Source organism: Sparus aurata, chromosome 9, assembly GCF_900880675.1.
Source record: "Sparus aurata chromosome 9, fSpaAur1.1, whole genome shotgun sequence".
Classification (NCBI taxonomy): domain Eukaryota; kingdom Metazoa; phylum Chordata; class Actinopteri; order Spariformes; family Sparidae; genus Sparus; species Sparus aurata.
In genome coordinates this window covers 21,170,988-21,188,323 of record NC_044195.1, presented here as the reverse complement: position 1 = coordinate 21,188,323, position 17,336 = coordinate 21,170,988, and the positions used below count along the sequence as shown (strand labels likewise).

Below are 17,336 nucleotides of genomic sequence, written 5' to 3'. Positions count from 1 at the left end.
TGATGTGTTTTTTCTGTGGGCTGTCCCCAAAAAACATGTTCCCTTGACATCAGGAGAATGTCAGGAGCCATGTTGTGACTTTGATACTAGTTCAGTTGATTGTTCAGAGCTCATCCATGAGTCACAGACGTTCCTCTCAAAAACTAGAGAATTTCAGGGAAATCTCTGATGTAAAAAAATATTTCCATGGTCGAGTTTTCATTGGCTTGATTGCGTTTCCTCTCTCTGCAGTCCCATCATGGAAGCCTTTGGGAATGCCAAGACCGTGTACAACAATAACTCCAGTCGCTTTGGGAAGTTCATCCAGCTCCACTTTTCCCAGAACGGAAACATTCAGGGAGGCTGCATCATTGACTGTATCCTTCAACAGTTCATTTAGAGTTACTGCAGATGTTTATTGTGTTTGTCTCAGAGGACTCACTTGGCATATTCACTGTAAGCTTTCATCGTTCTCCTTGACTTTAAATCATCAGATTTGCTGGAGAAGGTGAGTGAGTGATGTGTTTGAAACATTCAACAACGGGGATCAGCAAGTCAATTATTTGATATAATTGTGCAACATCTTTGCACATACTGTAAACATTTACCTCTAATTATCTTCTTTTCCCAAGAATCGTGTGGTTCGACAGAATCCTGGAGAAAGAAACTACCACATCTTCTACGCTCTGTTAGACGGGGCAGACCAGGACCACAGAGGTTTGTTTCTACAGAGTTTAAATGTGCACTTAATCTCACACTCACATTTTGATAGCAGGTGAGTAAATATCACAATTATAACAATTTGTAATGTTGGACCTCGGCATTTTTCAACTGCTATCAGCAATTAAAATGACACAGAAGATTAGTTATGTATTTTTTTCACTGTTGGGCTCGAATACATTGAGTTTTATTTCATTCAGTGTGAGTTTTGTCCTGCCTGTGTGTTGCAGACATGTACCTCCTGTCCGAGGGCCCTGAGTCATATCACTACCTGAGCCAGTCAGGCTGCATGCAGGACAGCAGTCTGGATGACAAGCAGCTCTTTGACAGTGTGATGGTAAGTAGAAGATGAGAGAAAAATCCAGTTGGAAGGATTTTGTGTGTGTGTGTGTGTGTGTGTGTGTGTGTGTGTTTGTGTGTGTGTGTAGAGTGTTTGTTGTACCCCCAGAGGGCGCTATAACCCTTTATCATGTGTGAGTGTAATACCACTTTACAAGACCGAAACTCAACTTCTAGGAAACATGAGCCCGGGGAAAAGATGTTATTTTATTGTGTCATGTTGGCCTTGGAGGCACATTTTGAATTTTGTTCGTACAAGTGTTGTATAGCTGCAAGCTAAAAACAAAATAAGGTTGAACTGCTGTCTTGTCTTGAACGGGTCTAGGGGTGTTCCTCGTGCCCTTTGCAGTGACATGTTGTCTAACGTTGTCTGTGTCGTGTTGCAGGAGGCCCTGAAAGTGATGGAGTTCACTGAGGAGGAGATCAGAGACGTGTTCAAGTTGCTCTCCGCCGTCCTTCAGATGGGCAACATTGAATTCATGACTGCTGGCGGCGCTCAGATCACTTCTAAAGGAGGTAGGAGGAGAAGGCGTTACGTGAATAACATAACAGATTTATTGATGAAGGTGTAATGCACGTCCTTAATTTGTACAGAGAAGCATGAAATCCTGTCTTTTAGTGAGTACACAGCAGGTTAGTCGAACAGGCAAGCCAAGAAGAAGAGGAAGAAGAAGACACACAAGACATTTTAATTTGAATGCCTTTTGAGGAAAATACTATTTTTGTTTAGTTTTTTTGGAACTGCCCATACCAGGCGCCTCGGGCAGTTAGGGTTCTTATCAAACAGGTTCTCCCTTGGTGACCAGAAAAACGAACAATCCAACTTTTCAACCCTACAGCGCCATCATCACTTACTACCCCTAAGATTTTAATTAAAGGTGTACTATGTAAGAATTAGCCACCTGCCAAATTCATACTCAAAACCAATTAGGGGCAGCATTTCATTAGAGAGATTTAGATTGGCTAGTTAGCTCAGTTAGCAGTCTGGACTGGGAGCCTGTAAGCACTGGATATTCATATTGCACCTTTAAGCATTATTTAACCAGCTCCGTCAAGATTTACCAGTCAAAGAAAACATGTTGCAGTTACAGTTTAAAAGGACGGAAAATCCAACAGACAGGAAAAAGCTGAACCCTAATCCACAAAAGTTTATTTTAGGTTCTTGTCAATTTCTTTAGACTTTTAAACATAACAGCAATGTGTGTGTAAGAAAATGTTGATCAAGGCAGATACAAAAAATATGCTAAATTGCAGAATATTATCTTTAATGCTTCTTTTCAGGGGACAACCGGAAACATTTGGGTTCATGGGTGCAGTTAAAATGATCTTTTGTTTCCTTCGTTGGAATTTATTGAAGGAAACGTCCATTTTTTTTCCCCTGATGTTGGACCACTGTGCAGCACTCCTCGTGCCCCTCAGTTTGATTGACGTTGCACTCGCAGACAGAGCGCTGAACAGGCTGTAACATGAGCTCAAGGCTCCTTTGTTCGTGGTGTCTGACCTCTTTTCCAAAGAACCAGTGAACTTCAGTGACTGCAGAGTAACTACAGCCCCTCCAAACAAGAGTAGAGTTTCCTATAGACCGTATAGGATCACAGTCTATATGTCACATCTGTTGTTTGAGTCACCTGAACTGTCTGTTATACAAACACGGCAGCTAATAAATGTGTGTGTGTTTCAGTGGTGAGTAATGTCAGCGAGCTGCTCGGCCTGGACTCCTTCCAGCTGTCGGAGGTGTTGACCCAGCGCTCCATGATCCTGAGAGGAGAGGAGATCTGCTCGCCGCTCACTGTGGAGCAGGTAATGACACATCAGACCGGAACAGGAATCACTCACTGAACAACCCCTTTACCGTTATTTCTTGGATTCTTCAAAGGTCTACGCTGCCTTTCTTTCCTTCAATTAATCATACAGAAGATGTCTGTTTGTTGCCCCTTGTTCTCACTCCCTCCTCTGTCCTGGTGACACACACACAGCCTTTCTCCAAGCACTCTCCCCCACATGCCTATCCAGATCCCTTGCGTGACTCCCAGCCATTTCCTGCTTTTTGTCTGCCAGATTCCTGGCACAATACAGCCATCATGATAGTGATCTGAGTTAAAAGCACAATAGAGCCCAATGACTGAGGGTGAAGTGAGAGTCTTCTCCCCACCAAGACGTCGGTGCAATAATTCAACAGTGTCTCTCTCGGCCTCAGACGCTATGGTCTGTAATTAATGTGAATATTCTTTATCTGCATGCGTTATCCTTTTCACCATATGCCACAAGCACATTCTGACGCATGACACAATGCTCTCTGGCCGAGCGTAAGCCTGCAGCCCACTCACACGCATAAATATGAGCGAATATGCAGAAGGGACCTTTACTATTATCACAGGGACAAGAAAGTCACAAGAAAGCTTTTCATCAGCAGACAAAGACCCTGTGCTGTCACCCTGCTGCTGCTTGTTCTGCCTGGCCTTTGAAGCAGCTTGTCTCTTAATAGAGTTCATTATTCCAGCCCCGGAGTCACTAAGAATGGCTTCTTCTCACAGCGGCCAGGGGTCACCCACCCCGCGACTGCCTGTGCTAGACCTCCCCCCTCACCCCATCCTGGACAAACAGCCATTCTTCTCACCCCTGTGACGGAGATCCTGGAGCCACCAGCACTCTGTTCACACCCGCTAGTTGCAAGAGGTGACGGGGCATGATGGATTACTGAAAAGCCCAGGAGCATTGTTGCCCCAAATACAGTACACACCGCCACGCTTTTGTTTTGTTTTCAATTCATGCACAATGCCTGCAGAGGAAGTCTAACTGGCAAGCTCGAGCTTTTTATATTCGTACACGGATGGTGTCTGGCCGAAAAGCCGACTTCACGGCAGCTGGAGAAAATTTTGCTCTGTCTGATGGTGATCAGACAGACTTTGTTATTTTTGTTACTGCTATGACTCCAAAGTCGAGTTTGACAGTTCACTCTTGGAAGTTTTCAGTTATACCACATGGTCTTCATCTGCAGATTTCTTGTCTCTCATCATATTTCTTACATGTTCTGCAGTAAAATAAAGACCCCACCGGTCTGCTAACCCCAGCTGGTTAACATACTTCAAAAACCAGAGGCAACAAAAAAGTAACAAAAGGATGAAAAAGCTTGTATCATCTCAAGGGCGAGCATTAAGAACATGTTTCGACCACTAGGTCTTTATCAGGGCTCCAAAACAACAAGTTAGAAAAAGAGCATTTTTCATAGGGCAACTTTTATTTATTTCACTAGCAGATTTATTTATTTATGTATTTTAGGGGTGTGCCAAAATATCGATACTACGATATATCGCGTTATTTCGTCTTGAGGTACGTTATCGATACACTGGTGCCAAATATCGATATTTAAAAATGTAAAAAAAAAAATAATAATAATAATATTTTTTTTTTTTTGACCCACCACCACCACCCCTCTTCGGAGGACAGCTTTATCTTTATTCAAACATAGGTATACAACCAAATAAAATAAAAAAAAAATGGTTTAAGTAGCTCTGAAACCCACACATATAGATATTTAATGATAGTTGTAGTCAGTGTGTGTTAAGAAGAGACACTGTGCAATATACTCTTTGTTTACTTGGCTGTCATTCATGTGAAATTGATTGACAATGTTTTGTAATTCCTGTGAAATGGATTCAGTGCAGTCAATAAATTCTGAATTTCTTCAGTGACACAGATATCGTGATGTATCGTGGATGAAATTCCTTGCAATATATCGATTATCGCAGAATCGCTGTATCGTGATATTATCGTTATCGTGGGCAAAATATCGTGATAGTATCGTATCACGAGATACCTGGTGATACCCAGCCCTAATGTATTTATGAATTAATTCACATAGTAGTGACTAAAATGGCATTCCCTACAATATGAGGCATCCAAATGACCCAGATAATGACATACTGCAAAAACAAATGCAAAATAATGACACAATGAAATGCAGAGATGAGATCACACAAAAGTTTACATGCAAACAACCTACAAAATAAACACTTATATGTATAATCTGATACCCTGAAAGGCTGTGACAAAAGGGGGGGAAGCCTATAAAGAAAATAAATGTTAAAAAACTACTACTGAACTAAAAGATCTGTAGGCTACATGTATGCAAATATATATATATATATATATATATATATATACATAAATTCAGCCTTCGGTTTGATGTAGCAACACGCTTGTGAGTTTTCATGATCTTAAATGGTTGTGATGCTACAGCGCTGACAGAAATCAGACACACAAACACCTGGCGCAGCACTGTGGTAGTTTCTGCTACGGTAGGTGACTCTAGGAACACATTTTTCCACGATGACACACACACAGACTCACAACAATGTTGCTGTTGCGGCTGGTAATAGATAAATACTATTTTGATTCGTAAGCCAAAAAGTGTGCTAATAATTTAAAGGGTTTTGTGTTTTACAAATGTAGTGTTTTTTTATTTGTAAAATCTGAAAAGTAAGTATAAGTTTCATATATACAGTATGCAGTGGAGTAAAAAGTGCATTAGTTCACTCTGACTGAAGCTGAGTAAAATGTCATTAGAATGGAAATACCCAGTTAAAGTACCTCAAAATGTACACTTGCCACCAGAGACCACCTTCTGTCATTATGATCTTTCCATCTCTGTGGGAGGTGAAAACAAAGGTACAACAGTATCATTTTCTTGAGCACATAAAAAAAAAGATGATTAAACTACGGACAATTATCGGCAAATGTGGTTACATTGCTCTGATTTGTCTCTGTTTTTCGCCGGATTTTTGAAATACAATAAATACTGCCTGCAGCGTGTCACCCTGAAGACATGCAGGCATTGAGCTGTTGTGAAAACAGATGCCGTCTAACCTGCCGCTGGCAGACAGACGATGACATAACACACCTTTGTCTCCAAACTGCTGTTTGTTTTAGACACTCCACTGAGGCCCTTCACCGCCAGCAGTCAAACAATAAAACATGTTTTTATTAAATTCTTTACATTAATTAAAGAATCCATTAATTACACACAATGACATACTGTTTGTTGTCTGGAGTGTGCAGTCAGCAAAGTTTCCTCTCTCTTACACCCAACTTGGTATCCATGTTAGCCCTCCTCATGTTGTGGTGTGGGTTTCTTGCAGGCTGTGGACTCGCGAGACTCGGTTGCCATGGCGCTTTATTCTCAGTGTTTCTCCTGGATCATAATGAGGATCAACCAGAAAATCAAAGGGAAAGACAACTTCAAGTCCATCGGCATCCTCGATATCTTCGGCTTTGAGAACTTTGAGGTGAAAGACTGATTGTTATTCAAAGCTGAGTACATTTAGACCTCTTAAAATACATCTGAAGAGCATCTTTTAGTTACAGAGCTGATGGCCTTCAAAACATGTGTTTCCATCCTGTAGGTGAACCGGTTTGAACAGTTTAATATCAACTACGCCAACGAGAAACTCCAGGAGTACTTCAACAAGCACATCTTCTCGCTGGAACAGCTGGAGTACAACAGGTGAAGACGTCTTATATGTCGAAACAACTGGAGACGTATTGTTTTCTTCAGATGAAGCCCGTATGCTGGTGGATACATCCAAAGTAAAATCATGTGCTGGAGACAGATAGTGCTCAGGGATGGGGGTTGGGCCTCAACATGGCGATGCAGGCAAACTGCCAGAGGTTTGGAATCAGCTCAGTTTCTCCCCCAGACAGTTGTTTTCATGAATAGTGGGCCAGCAGCTTGGACATGGCTCATTTCATCACATGTCCACACAGGACAATACAGCCATTGTGTCCTGCTGGTTGTTTATATTTATATATATACATGGTTTGTCTGTGTGTCTCTTTGTCCTCACAGGGAGGGGATCCAGTGGGAAGCCATAGACTGGATGGATAACGCAGAGTGTCTGGATCTCATAGAAAAGGTAACAGACAGTCAGTCCTCGAGAGAGCAAAGTCACCACCAGGATCGACCACTGACCGCCAGCCAGAGCGTGCCGACCGAGACGCCACACTCGGCTTGCGTTGACCTCCATCTCCCACTCTATCATTAAATAGTCTCATTTCGCATGTTGTGTGCACAGTAATGTACACCAGTCAGCGGTTGGAGGTATGGTGGAAGAGAAGCATTAAAGGCAGTTGGTGTTATTTATCACCAGAGTTATAATGATGGTTAGAACTGAGTCTCTGCAGAGATGGGAGGCTTGTGTTTGAAAGGGTCAAAATGACTTGGAAAGTTCATGGGAAGCAGAAAGACTATACTACAACTTTACCCCAACATAAACTTGTGTTTGGCTTTTGATGGCCCTCTGTGAGATGATTCTTGTGATATTCACTATTTGCATAATTGCGTAATTCTAAGTGCTGTATAATCGGCAGCTGGACTTTCAGTTTCTTGAAGACGTTTCACCTCTCAGCCAAGAGGCTTCTCCAGTTCTAACTAACTGGAGGGGAGTTTGCAGGGGGGGAGTATCCTTATAGAGGTGAAGGTAATGGCCCTCACCTCACCTTGCCCTTCAGTGGCTGCTTAAAACTATAGTTAAATGGTGGTCCCATATGGTGGACATGGCAAGGAAATATACCGGCTCTGTAGAAAGAAAATGATATTCTATTTCTGCTGCTAGTTTTACCCCTCGATCCTACACACTGCACCTTTAATGTTTTTTGTTTATGGCATTTTCAGCATTTTTGCATTTTAAGAAGCACGTCACTAGCGAGGTTAGCCTGTCAGCTAGCCTAGCTGGCTGCTATAATGTGAAAATAGGCTAACGTTAATGTATAGCCAACTCAAAGTAGTAGTTTCACAGTTAACCCAGCATCGTTCAACTTGTTCGTAGTATTTACAGTTCATGTTTTGTATTTATTGGTCATGAAATAATCAGATAATCAACTCAGTGTCTTAGATAACCGTTAGCAACATTAGCTAGGTACTCAGCTTAGCTAACTTTAAGTTGCTGTGGTTCGTTTTTTACACTCAAAATGACTGTGTGTGTCTTCAGAAATGTGAAGGAAGGTGTTGCCGAACATCCCGCCTGCTGAGTGAACCCTTTTTTTTTATGAATAAAGGAGAAAATTGAATGAATTACTATGCTGTTTCCTGAACGCATTGTTATAATAAATGCAGCCAGATGTGGCCCCAATGGGATTATAACTAGTTCCATCATGACTGCGGTGTGCTTCACCCTCTCTTCTCCTCTTGTCTGTCTCCCCTTTAGAAACTGGGCATGTTGGCTCTTATCAATGAGGAGAGCCGCTTCCCCAAAGGCACAGACTACACCCTTTTGGAGAAGCTGCACAGCCGACATGCAGTGAGTCCACACGCACGCACGAAAACTCTCTCACATGCAGCAGTTTACACATACCCTATCCATTCCCTGGCTGACATTCACAATGGCATAACAAAAATGACCCATACACTTCCACCAAAGCTGAAGAAACACCTTCACCACCCACCAGCTCAGGCTGCCTCAAAGAGTTAAACCTCCCTCCTGGCTGATGAATCGTCTGTTGCCTTTGGTGCAGCCTTGAAAGTCTGTGCGGCACGCCCCCGAGCTGCTCTCACATGCAATCACAACAATGCTGAAATGTGATCAGCCATTCTCCAGGCCTGATCAGCATTGTGTGAAGGAGAAAAGAGTGTCCTCAGAAAACCCAGCAGGATTTTTTCTATGGCTGCCGGAAAAAACAGGAAGGTATACAAAGTGAGCACTGGTCTGAACTGTTTGACCTCCTCTGCCTTCATGTGCTGAGTTTTAAAGTCATGGTCGACAGGGTTGGAGAGAGAGTAGCTCTGTCCCCAAACCAAAGTGTAAATTATGTAGATGGAAAAAAAAACACTTTGCTACCTTTGTTTATAGCATTTAATACAACCAGATTATCTCTACAATATTCTGATAAATGACCTGATCAAAAAGTTCCCTCTGGTGTGGCGCAATGTGCAAGAAAACACGATAACCATGTTCTCAGCTGAAAGGGCACCATTGAGGGCTATGGTGCCCTTTCAGTGGAGAAACCTCATCAAAGTTTACTCTATGGTGTTATTCCAGAGGTGAGAACATGATGAAGTGGCCTCTCTGTTACAGTTCCAGTGGAGAAAACATGGTGTGGTGTATTCTACGGGGGTCAGTGGAGAAAAAAAGACGAGGCGCCCCCTGTGGTAAACTTTCAGGGGATGAAACACGATGGAGTACCCACTCTGTTGCCCTACCAGTGTAGAAAATGTAACGCAGTGCCCTCTACGCTGACCTTCCAGGAGAGAAAACATCATTAACACTGCCCAAGATAGCGGAGAAAACAGATTATTTGATATCACCATATATTCATCAGCTGCTGTCTTTGAGTTGCCCTCTGAACCCCTTCATGGAGGTCTCAATGCAGTCTGTACTCTACTTAATTGGATTAGTACAAACTAAGTAAACACGAACAGCATTTCTAAAAGTCCCCTTGTCCTCTCTCCTCAGACGAACCCATACTATGTGAAGCCCAGAGTGAACGACCATCAGTTTGGCATCAAGCACTACGCAGGAGAGGTAATTAACGACACACACACACACACACACACATACACACACACACAGATACAGAGCCAAACCAGGCTCACCTTCCCCCCTGAATGAATAAGATGGGAAAGTGAAAATCATCTATGCCAAAACCTGCTACAGGATGTTGATGCGGCTCCCCTCCTCGGCTGTCTTTTCGCTGAGTCAGCAGAAACTGCCTCACTATCACCCCTTCCTTGCTGTGCTTACATGAAGGCAGAGATTAGTCCTGAAGGAAGTGTAGAGAAAGGAGATCAGGGAGGAGGCGCAAATGGAGAGAGATTGGACAGGGCAGGAGGCATGGGATGTGTGCCCTGATAAAGAATGGCCTTATGAGGCCAGCCTCAGACAAGGTCTCCTCAGTGTGAGTGTGGCAGCTCAGTCACAAGCCTGGCACGGACGACTATGGTAATGACTCGGCCCGGAGAGGACAGGCAGGCCAGCCAGTTGTTCTCTCTCTCGCTCTGTGTCCAGTGTGCCTCTCTGGAGAGTTTAGACGCCTCTCTGAAAGCTCCTTCTGTTATCTGAAACGTTACCGTGAGTTCAGCCAGCGAAATAGTAGCATCCTCCCACAGATTTGATTATCCTTGTGGTGCAGGGAAATGCAGTCGATTTAAATTAAGTCTTGTTGTCAGACAGGACTTTTAGCGGCAACATAAAACCTCAGCACGATTTGTGAACTCGTGGGTCAAATATAAACATTTACTTGAAGTTTTGCAAATGCACCCTTGCGGATGGGATCAGCGATTGCTGTCACATGATTCGTGCACTCCAAACCTGTAAGATTTTGTGTTCAGACCTCCTCTTGACAAACTGCAGCATCCCGAGACCATCCAAGTGTCTTGGTTGAATGAACCTGAGACTGACAGACACAGAGAGCCTTTTGTATGAGTATTTTCCAATGGGAGAGGAATGGAGTGTAATTAGTGTGTCTGCGATTTATAAATACATGTGTCATCAAGTTTGGATCTCATGGCTCCCCGTGAGCCTCCAGGCTTGGGAATGGGGGGGACGGGGGTTGTTATTGGATTGTTATATACACGCACAGCTGAGAACACAAGCTCACAATACGTGCACGTACACAAAGTATGTGTTTTAATATCACTTAAATGCATTTTCCAGCTAAGAATGATTTACATGCACTCTTATTTTCATCGCACACACAAGCCAACACTCGCACATACAAACAAAGAGCTGCGTTACTGTGGGTCAGGGCGAGCAGAGGAATGCTGCGCTGCTAAGACGAAGGCTGAGCAGAACTCAACAGGTGACTGCATTAACACACAGGCGCTCTGCTGCACATGAAGAGGCCCGTCCCCCCTTTGGTCTCTGTTCACACCGAGCACCCAAACACGCATTCACAGTCCCCCTCTCATGTCACACTCTGTGCACATACGTGTGAATGTTCTAAGACACATTAATCACCCGCTCCTGATAACAAGCCTTCAGAAGGTAAAAATAGAGCGGGTTTTATGTCCACGCTGGATTGACATTCAATCTCTAAGCATTTAAATTATGGGTTTATAATGACACCTTTGCATGCAAATAGTTTTATTTTTTAAACACCTGCCCCTCTAAAGGCAGGAAATACTTTGCTAACAGAGCTACACAATGTGCTGCAGTACTTATGTGCCACAGGTACCAACCCTGAGGTAATTTATCTTTCACCAAATCTTGATTAGAGCTATATTTTCTTTCCTTTAGTTTAGAATAACAGATGTCTCTGTGTTTGTGAATCATGGCAACAGAAACAACAAAACATAGACAACAAACATAACAAACATAATAACCATCATTACTGACAGTTACATCATTAACAGTTATTTCACTGTTAACAAACAGTTAAATGCTTTATAAATTATTTTTAAGCAATTGTTTATTATAAAGTTGCAACTGATTTGACTTACTTTTACAAAAGCTTAATAAATGTTTTTTTTAAGCATTCCATTGTTTGTTAACAGTGAAATTACTAAGAACTAAAGTTGAATTCACTTTAAATGTATCAACTATTAGTGATGGTTTTAATAAAGTGATACCAAAATGTTAAATACTGTAGATGTTACCTTGTATTATTTCTTCATGATTTAATGTCTCTAACTAAGACCTTTTCAACTTGACATGACGTGTTTCTGATCCGTTTAAAGGGGACATATTATTATTAATTCTAAAGAGCCAAACTAGCTACTACGAATAGATTCATCATGATAATGTAATATGCTGTCACAAAGTCACAGAATTAAAGGCGGGACTACTGACGAGCAGTAGTTTTCTGTGTGAAAGAGGAGCTTCTGTTGGTGCGAACGTTGACCTTTTTAACTTTCAAGATCTGTGACATGCATAAGAAACTTAATCAAACACTGACGGAAAGGGAAGAAAAAACTAAAAAGCATAATTTGTCTCCAACAGAATATTTTCTTGGTTGGATAATGCTGCAAATCACCAACTTTTTACCTCTGCTCAACACATAAATCATGTTCATGGCTTAAGTATCCTTTTTTGTTTTCTTCTCTTGTTGTATTCGGTGTCTCTTCTGACTTTGTGTTGTACTGCAGCAAAGCCATATATTATCTAGTAGTCAAACACGCTCACACTTGTGTTTACACCTCTGCTTCAGGTGCTTTATGACGTCCGTGGGATCCTGGAGAAGAACAGGGACACCTTCAGAGATGACATCTTGTTTATTCTCAAAGACAGCAGGTATCACACCCTCTGTCCCCTGCATGCTGAACACACACCTGTATGATTCAGGCAAGTACAGTTTTTACACTCACATGCTCTGCACTGTGCTCCTGCAGGCTAGACTTCATCTACGACCTCTTTGAGCGCGTCGGGAGCAGAAATGGTGACGAGACCCTAAAGATGGGCACAGCCCGACGAAAGCCCACCGTCAGCTCTCAGTTCAGGGTGAGACTGGAACTTCTAATCTAAGCGCTCATGATTGTATGATTGTGTCATCCACCAGACAATGAGTTAATTGTCTCTCATGTGCTGCTGCATATAATAACTATTTAGCCAGTAACATTTGACTCTATTTCCTTGGCATGATAAGTGTAAGCGGGGGCACAGAGAAAAAAAGAGGAAAGAAATCATGCAGGGACGTAGGAGGGAGGAGAACACAGTCAGAGAATGATGGCTGATGGCATGTATGAAATATGTGGTTGTGGCGGTGGAGGGGGTTGGAGTGGAGGGGCTTAGCTTAGCATGTCCTAACTGCAGTGTGGAGAGAAGGAGCAGGGGAGGATTTGGCAGGCTGCCCTGGCCTACAGTTCCTAAAGCCGGGGGATTAGGGTTGATGGCTGGGCAGAGAGGGGCCAACCAGGGGCCAATCACGCTCAGCTCTGCCAGGCCAGGCCTCGCTGGAGACAGACTGTCTGAGGCAGCGAGGAGAGCGAGGCTGACATAGCCTGCAAGGTTCAAGGGTCCTCGGAGTGTGTGTGTGTGTGTGTGTGTGTGTGTGTGTGTGTGTGTGTGTGTGTGTGTGTGTGTGTGTGTTGAGGGATATATAGACTGAGTAATACCCTGTATGTAATGAGAAGTATCAAATTACGTTGACTCTTTATTTTTTGATACTTTGTCAACAATACCTTTCGGTTACTGCACAATTATATAACATTGTTCATTTAAATTTCACTGTTAACTTATTCTACAAGGGGCCCTCTAACAGTTACTCAAGCACTATACAATTTTAAGTGAGCCTGGGAAATATATGAAGATTACATTGTTATCGCAATATGAGAAGTCGTTATGTCATGATATAGTGTTTTCCAAACTCACTGTTCTACCTGTTTTAACGCTTGCCTTTACTCACATAGTCACTGAATTCAAAGTACTGATGATTATTTATTGAAAATATCATGTTTTTCATATATTGAATGTATTGCAAGTACCAGCAATCATCACAACAATATTGTTGCTGAATCGATATTGAGGTTAAAATACTGCGATGTTGTTGCCCAGTCCTAGCATTTATGATAAGATTTCACAATATCAATATTTATATATATTTATATATTTAACATGATGAAGCCTAAAATTATTCTTTAAGTAGAAAAAATGTAAAATTGTTGTTTAAGTTACCTTTATCTCACTTGAATATTTCTCATATCTGCTGATTTTACTTCTACTTAAGTAGAATACTGACTAGTAATTACTTACGCAACATTTCAGATGGAAGGTTTTTCATTTTACATCTTTTACATTTATCTGATTGCTTGTGTTACTTTGTAATTTAATATTTATCATGCAGACACTACAAAAATCTTAATTTTACAAAGTAGAATGTGTCTGTAGTTTCCCCAAACTCTAAAGTTCTTGTGCGGTGAGTAGGGCTGCACAGTTAATCACAAAATAATCGAAATTGCAATATGACTAAATGCAATATCTAAATCACAAGTACTGCGATTATTTTATGAAGGTGAAATTTTTCACAAAATAATGTCTTAATTAAATGTTGTAGATGCTCTGGTCTACAAAGCTTGTTCTCTAGATGTAGTATAACATGTTTGTTTGGCAGAGACAGGGAGAAATGCCACACCATCATGATGTCACTAGGTCTTCAATGACAATGAAAATTGCGATGTAAAATGTAATTATCCATAATAATCATTAATTATATTGCAATCGCAATATCTGTCAAAATAATTTGCAGTATCACTTATTGCACTTTGACAGCGTGAGAACGAGATACAACTTTTCTTGCAACTATTTCAAATATTCAGTATTGATATTTTTGACAACACCAGTAGCCACACAACTTTTCTTGACCTGTACTTTTACTGTTGTCCACAAGTTGAGAATCTCATGCGTAAACAAACAGACATAAAGGAATATATTTGGACTGAAGAGCCGTTCCTCTGCTGTCTCGATCCTAATCCTCTTGTTGCTGATGTCTTTCAGGACTCTCTTCATTCCCTGATGGCCACACTAAGTGCCTCCAACCCCTTTTTTGTACGCTGCATCAAACCAAACATGGACAAGGTAGGTCATGCAAATTTCCTTGCACACACACACACTCACTCACATAAAAAAAAAAAAAAACATTAGAACCGCTGCCAGGTCTTGTCAAGGTCAGTGCCTGCAAAGTTAAACCTCCTTGGTGCTATTCATAGCTCCCACTGCTCAGAGCTAATATTTAGTCTCATTACAACAAAGCCATATAAATGATCCACTTTCCTTTTTGTTTTTGATGCAAATTTCCATCACCAATAAACTGACGACGCTCTCCTGCTGTGGCGCAAAGACTCTCATTGTACTTCCCCAAATAAAAAGGGCTGCGTAACTGCACATTCCTACCACTTTACCCTCTTTACCAAAGGTCAGAGGTCACTGGCGGCCACTCCAGCTGCAGCGGCTTGGCTGATGCTCCGCTGATCTGGCTGCGTCAGTGGAATGCCAAGATAAGACCACAGGCCTCTTTTTCTCCACGACTGCTTCACCACATTACTGCAGAAATCTTTAAAAATCTGCTCTGTTATCCAATTTTCATTTAGTCAGTGTTTTGGTGATATTATGTGTCAGTACTCTCTGTGTGTGAGAGAGAGAGAGGGAGAGAGAGAACTGGCTGCTCTGTAATCCAGTGACATTCTCTCTGTGACTGTTACTCATTAATGTGCACAGTGTGGCGATTGTTTCCTCACCTCCACTCCCAGTGCGTCATTCCACACCTTTTCGCTTACTTATTAGCATGGAAACTGCTCCGTCTTCCTCTCACCATCTCTCTCTCTACCCGCCTCCTTTCTCTCTCGCCAGTCCTCTGCTCTCATTGGCTCTGCCTCACATAGGCTCACCTGGCCTCGGTCGGTTCAGGATGGAACAAGCCGTGCCTCTGTAAATCCTGCAGAATGACAGGATTGCGTGCACAATCCGCTGACAGGATTGCATGCATGCAAACACACACACACACACCAACAAACACTCTCTGGAAAAAATGTCACAGAGGGAACGGCCGGCTTGTTTTCACTCAAACGAGTCGACATGCCATGCCTCTTTCAGCTGCCTAAATCCTCCGCTAAAGAGCAGAGTTCAGAGCTCCGAGGGGGTGCACGTTTATGTGTGTGTGTTCAATTACAAGCTTTTGTATCCATGCGTGTCTGTTTCCATGCATAGTAGCATTAGCCTGTAATTAGACCGACACATTTGGGGAATGCGGGGGTCCCGCGCGGGGCTTATCCAGCCCCGTGTGCCCTCTGGGTAACGATGGCCTTCGGCGCTCCCTGTGAGTGACCAGGCGGCCTGCGCAGAGGTGTGAGGCAGCAGACATCACAGATCCTGTCTGATAAGCAGGGCCCGAGGATCAGTGGGAACAATGCAGCCGATTATTTCCAGAAAGAAAATCGGTCGTCCCGTTTGGCGAGGTCTTGCTCAACTGTTCAGGTTTCTCTCGGATGGCGTGTGCTTTCTCTGCAGCAACCCGATTGTTAATGTAAAATGATAGCACTCACTGTGGTAATTTACTTTTTAGTTCCAGTTGAATTTGAGTCGGCAGTGAGTTCTTTTGAATAGGTGTGTGGGCTCACCAGGGGAGGATTGAGTTTGCCAGCCGTGTTTAGCTGCCTCATATCTTCCACTAACAGGTAATCCGAGATGGAGTGTAACTACATACTTGTACGTTCCATGTTCTGCTCCTCTATACTTTCACTGCACTAGATTTTAATTTTGGAAGGGAAACAGTGCACTTCATATACTTTCAGTGTATTTATTTTATTGGCACTCAGATTAAAAAATACAGATTCCCGTGATTAGAAAAATGCTGAATATCAGATCTGATAATCGGCCAGGCGGGTAATTGTCCGAATAGTTTTCAGTTTATACACACATGCATCATTAACTTTTACTCGTATTTTTAATACTGATCTGCTACTACTGCTGTAAACTAGTTAGCTCAGTTAGCCACATTCCTATTGATAGTGTTGAAGTACATTTATTGCCAAAAATGTGCTTTTTATACTTAAGTACATCTGTTTCCAGACACTTTAAGACTTTAAGACATGCTTTACTTTAACACGTATAACACGATATCTTTACTGTTACTCAAGTACCACGTTATGTACTTTGTACAACACTGCAGACCAAAACATCAATCGTGCTGACAAAACCTGAATAAAGGGCAACTTTTCATGCCCAGCTGTTGCTCCAAAAAGTAAGCATAGAACAGACATTTTGTTTTAAGTAGTTTTCTTTGTAGTTTTCATGTTGTTTTTGTTCTTTGTCATCTACAGAAGGCCAACCAGTTTGATCCTGTTGTGGTCCTGAACCAGTTGAGATACTCCGGCATGCTGGAAACTGTGAAGATCCGCAGGGCTGGCTTCCCTGTCCGGAGGACATTTGGGGACTTCTTCAGCAGGTCAGCAAAATGCCAAAGTGCTGTAAAAAGTAGACATTTTCATGCATGAATCACTTTTTTTATTGGCCATATGTGAGTGGATTGTAATGTGCCATGAAAAATGAGACCTTCCTTTCTCTCTCTTTCTAAGGAATTTGGTCTTCTGCCGTTCTGTGTGTGTATTTATGTGTGTTTACGTGTGTTACCACAGGTACAAGATGATCCTGAAGAACAAACTGCATTCTGACGATGAGAAGCAGAGCTGCTCAGAGCTTCTCACACTTCATGACAAAGCCAAGAAGGACTGGCAGCTGGGGAAGACAAAGGTGGAGCACACACACACACACACACACACACACACACACACACACACACACACACACACACACGATCAGACTTGTTTTTGTCACTTAAGCATGACTTACGTTCATGCCCTGGATACTCACAGCAAC

General features: G+C 42.3%; 1 protein-coding gene across 1 annotated transcript in view; it reads left to right on the top strand.

Moving 5' to 3' along the window:
- myo10l3 (myosin X, like 3) overlaps positions 1–17,336 on the top strand; it is a 65,943-nt gene that overhangs the window by 29,101 nt on the left and 19,506 nt on the right. The window contains exons 6-21 of the mRNA XM_030428842.1: positions 232–356; positions 474–487; positions 612–696; positions 930–1,036; positions 1,425–1,554; positions 2,720–2,838; positions 6,177–6,323; positions 6,441–6,541; positions 6,884–6,950; positions 8,241–8,333; positions 9,486–9,554; positions 12,178–12,260; positions 12,359–12,467; positions 14,460–14,540; positions 16,781–16,905; positions 17,096–17,210. Of these exons, the coding sequence (XP_030284702.1) occupies positions 232–356; positions 474–487; positions 612–696; positions 930–1,036; positions 1,425–1,554; positions 2,720–2,838; positions 6,177–6,323; positions 6,441–6,541; positions 6,884–6,950; positions 8,241–8,333; positions 9,486–9,554; positions 12,178–12,260; positions 12,359–12,467; positions 14,460–14,540; positions 16,781–16,905; positions 17,096–17,210 (1,570 nt within the window). The remainder of the gene's footprint in view (positions 1–231; positions 357–473; positions 488–611; positions 697–929; positions 1,037–1,424; positions 1,555–2,719; positions 2,839–6,176; positions 6,324–6,440; positions 6,542–6,883; positions 6,951–8,240; positions 8,334–9,485; positions 9,555–12,177; positions 12,261–12,358; positions 12,468–14,459; positions 14,541–16,780; positions 16,906–17,095; positions 17,211–17,336) is intronic.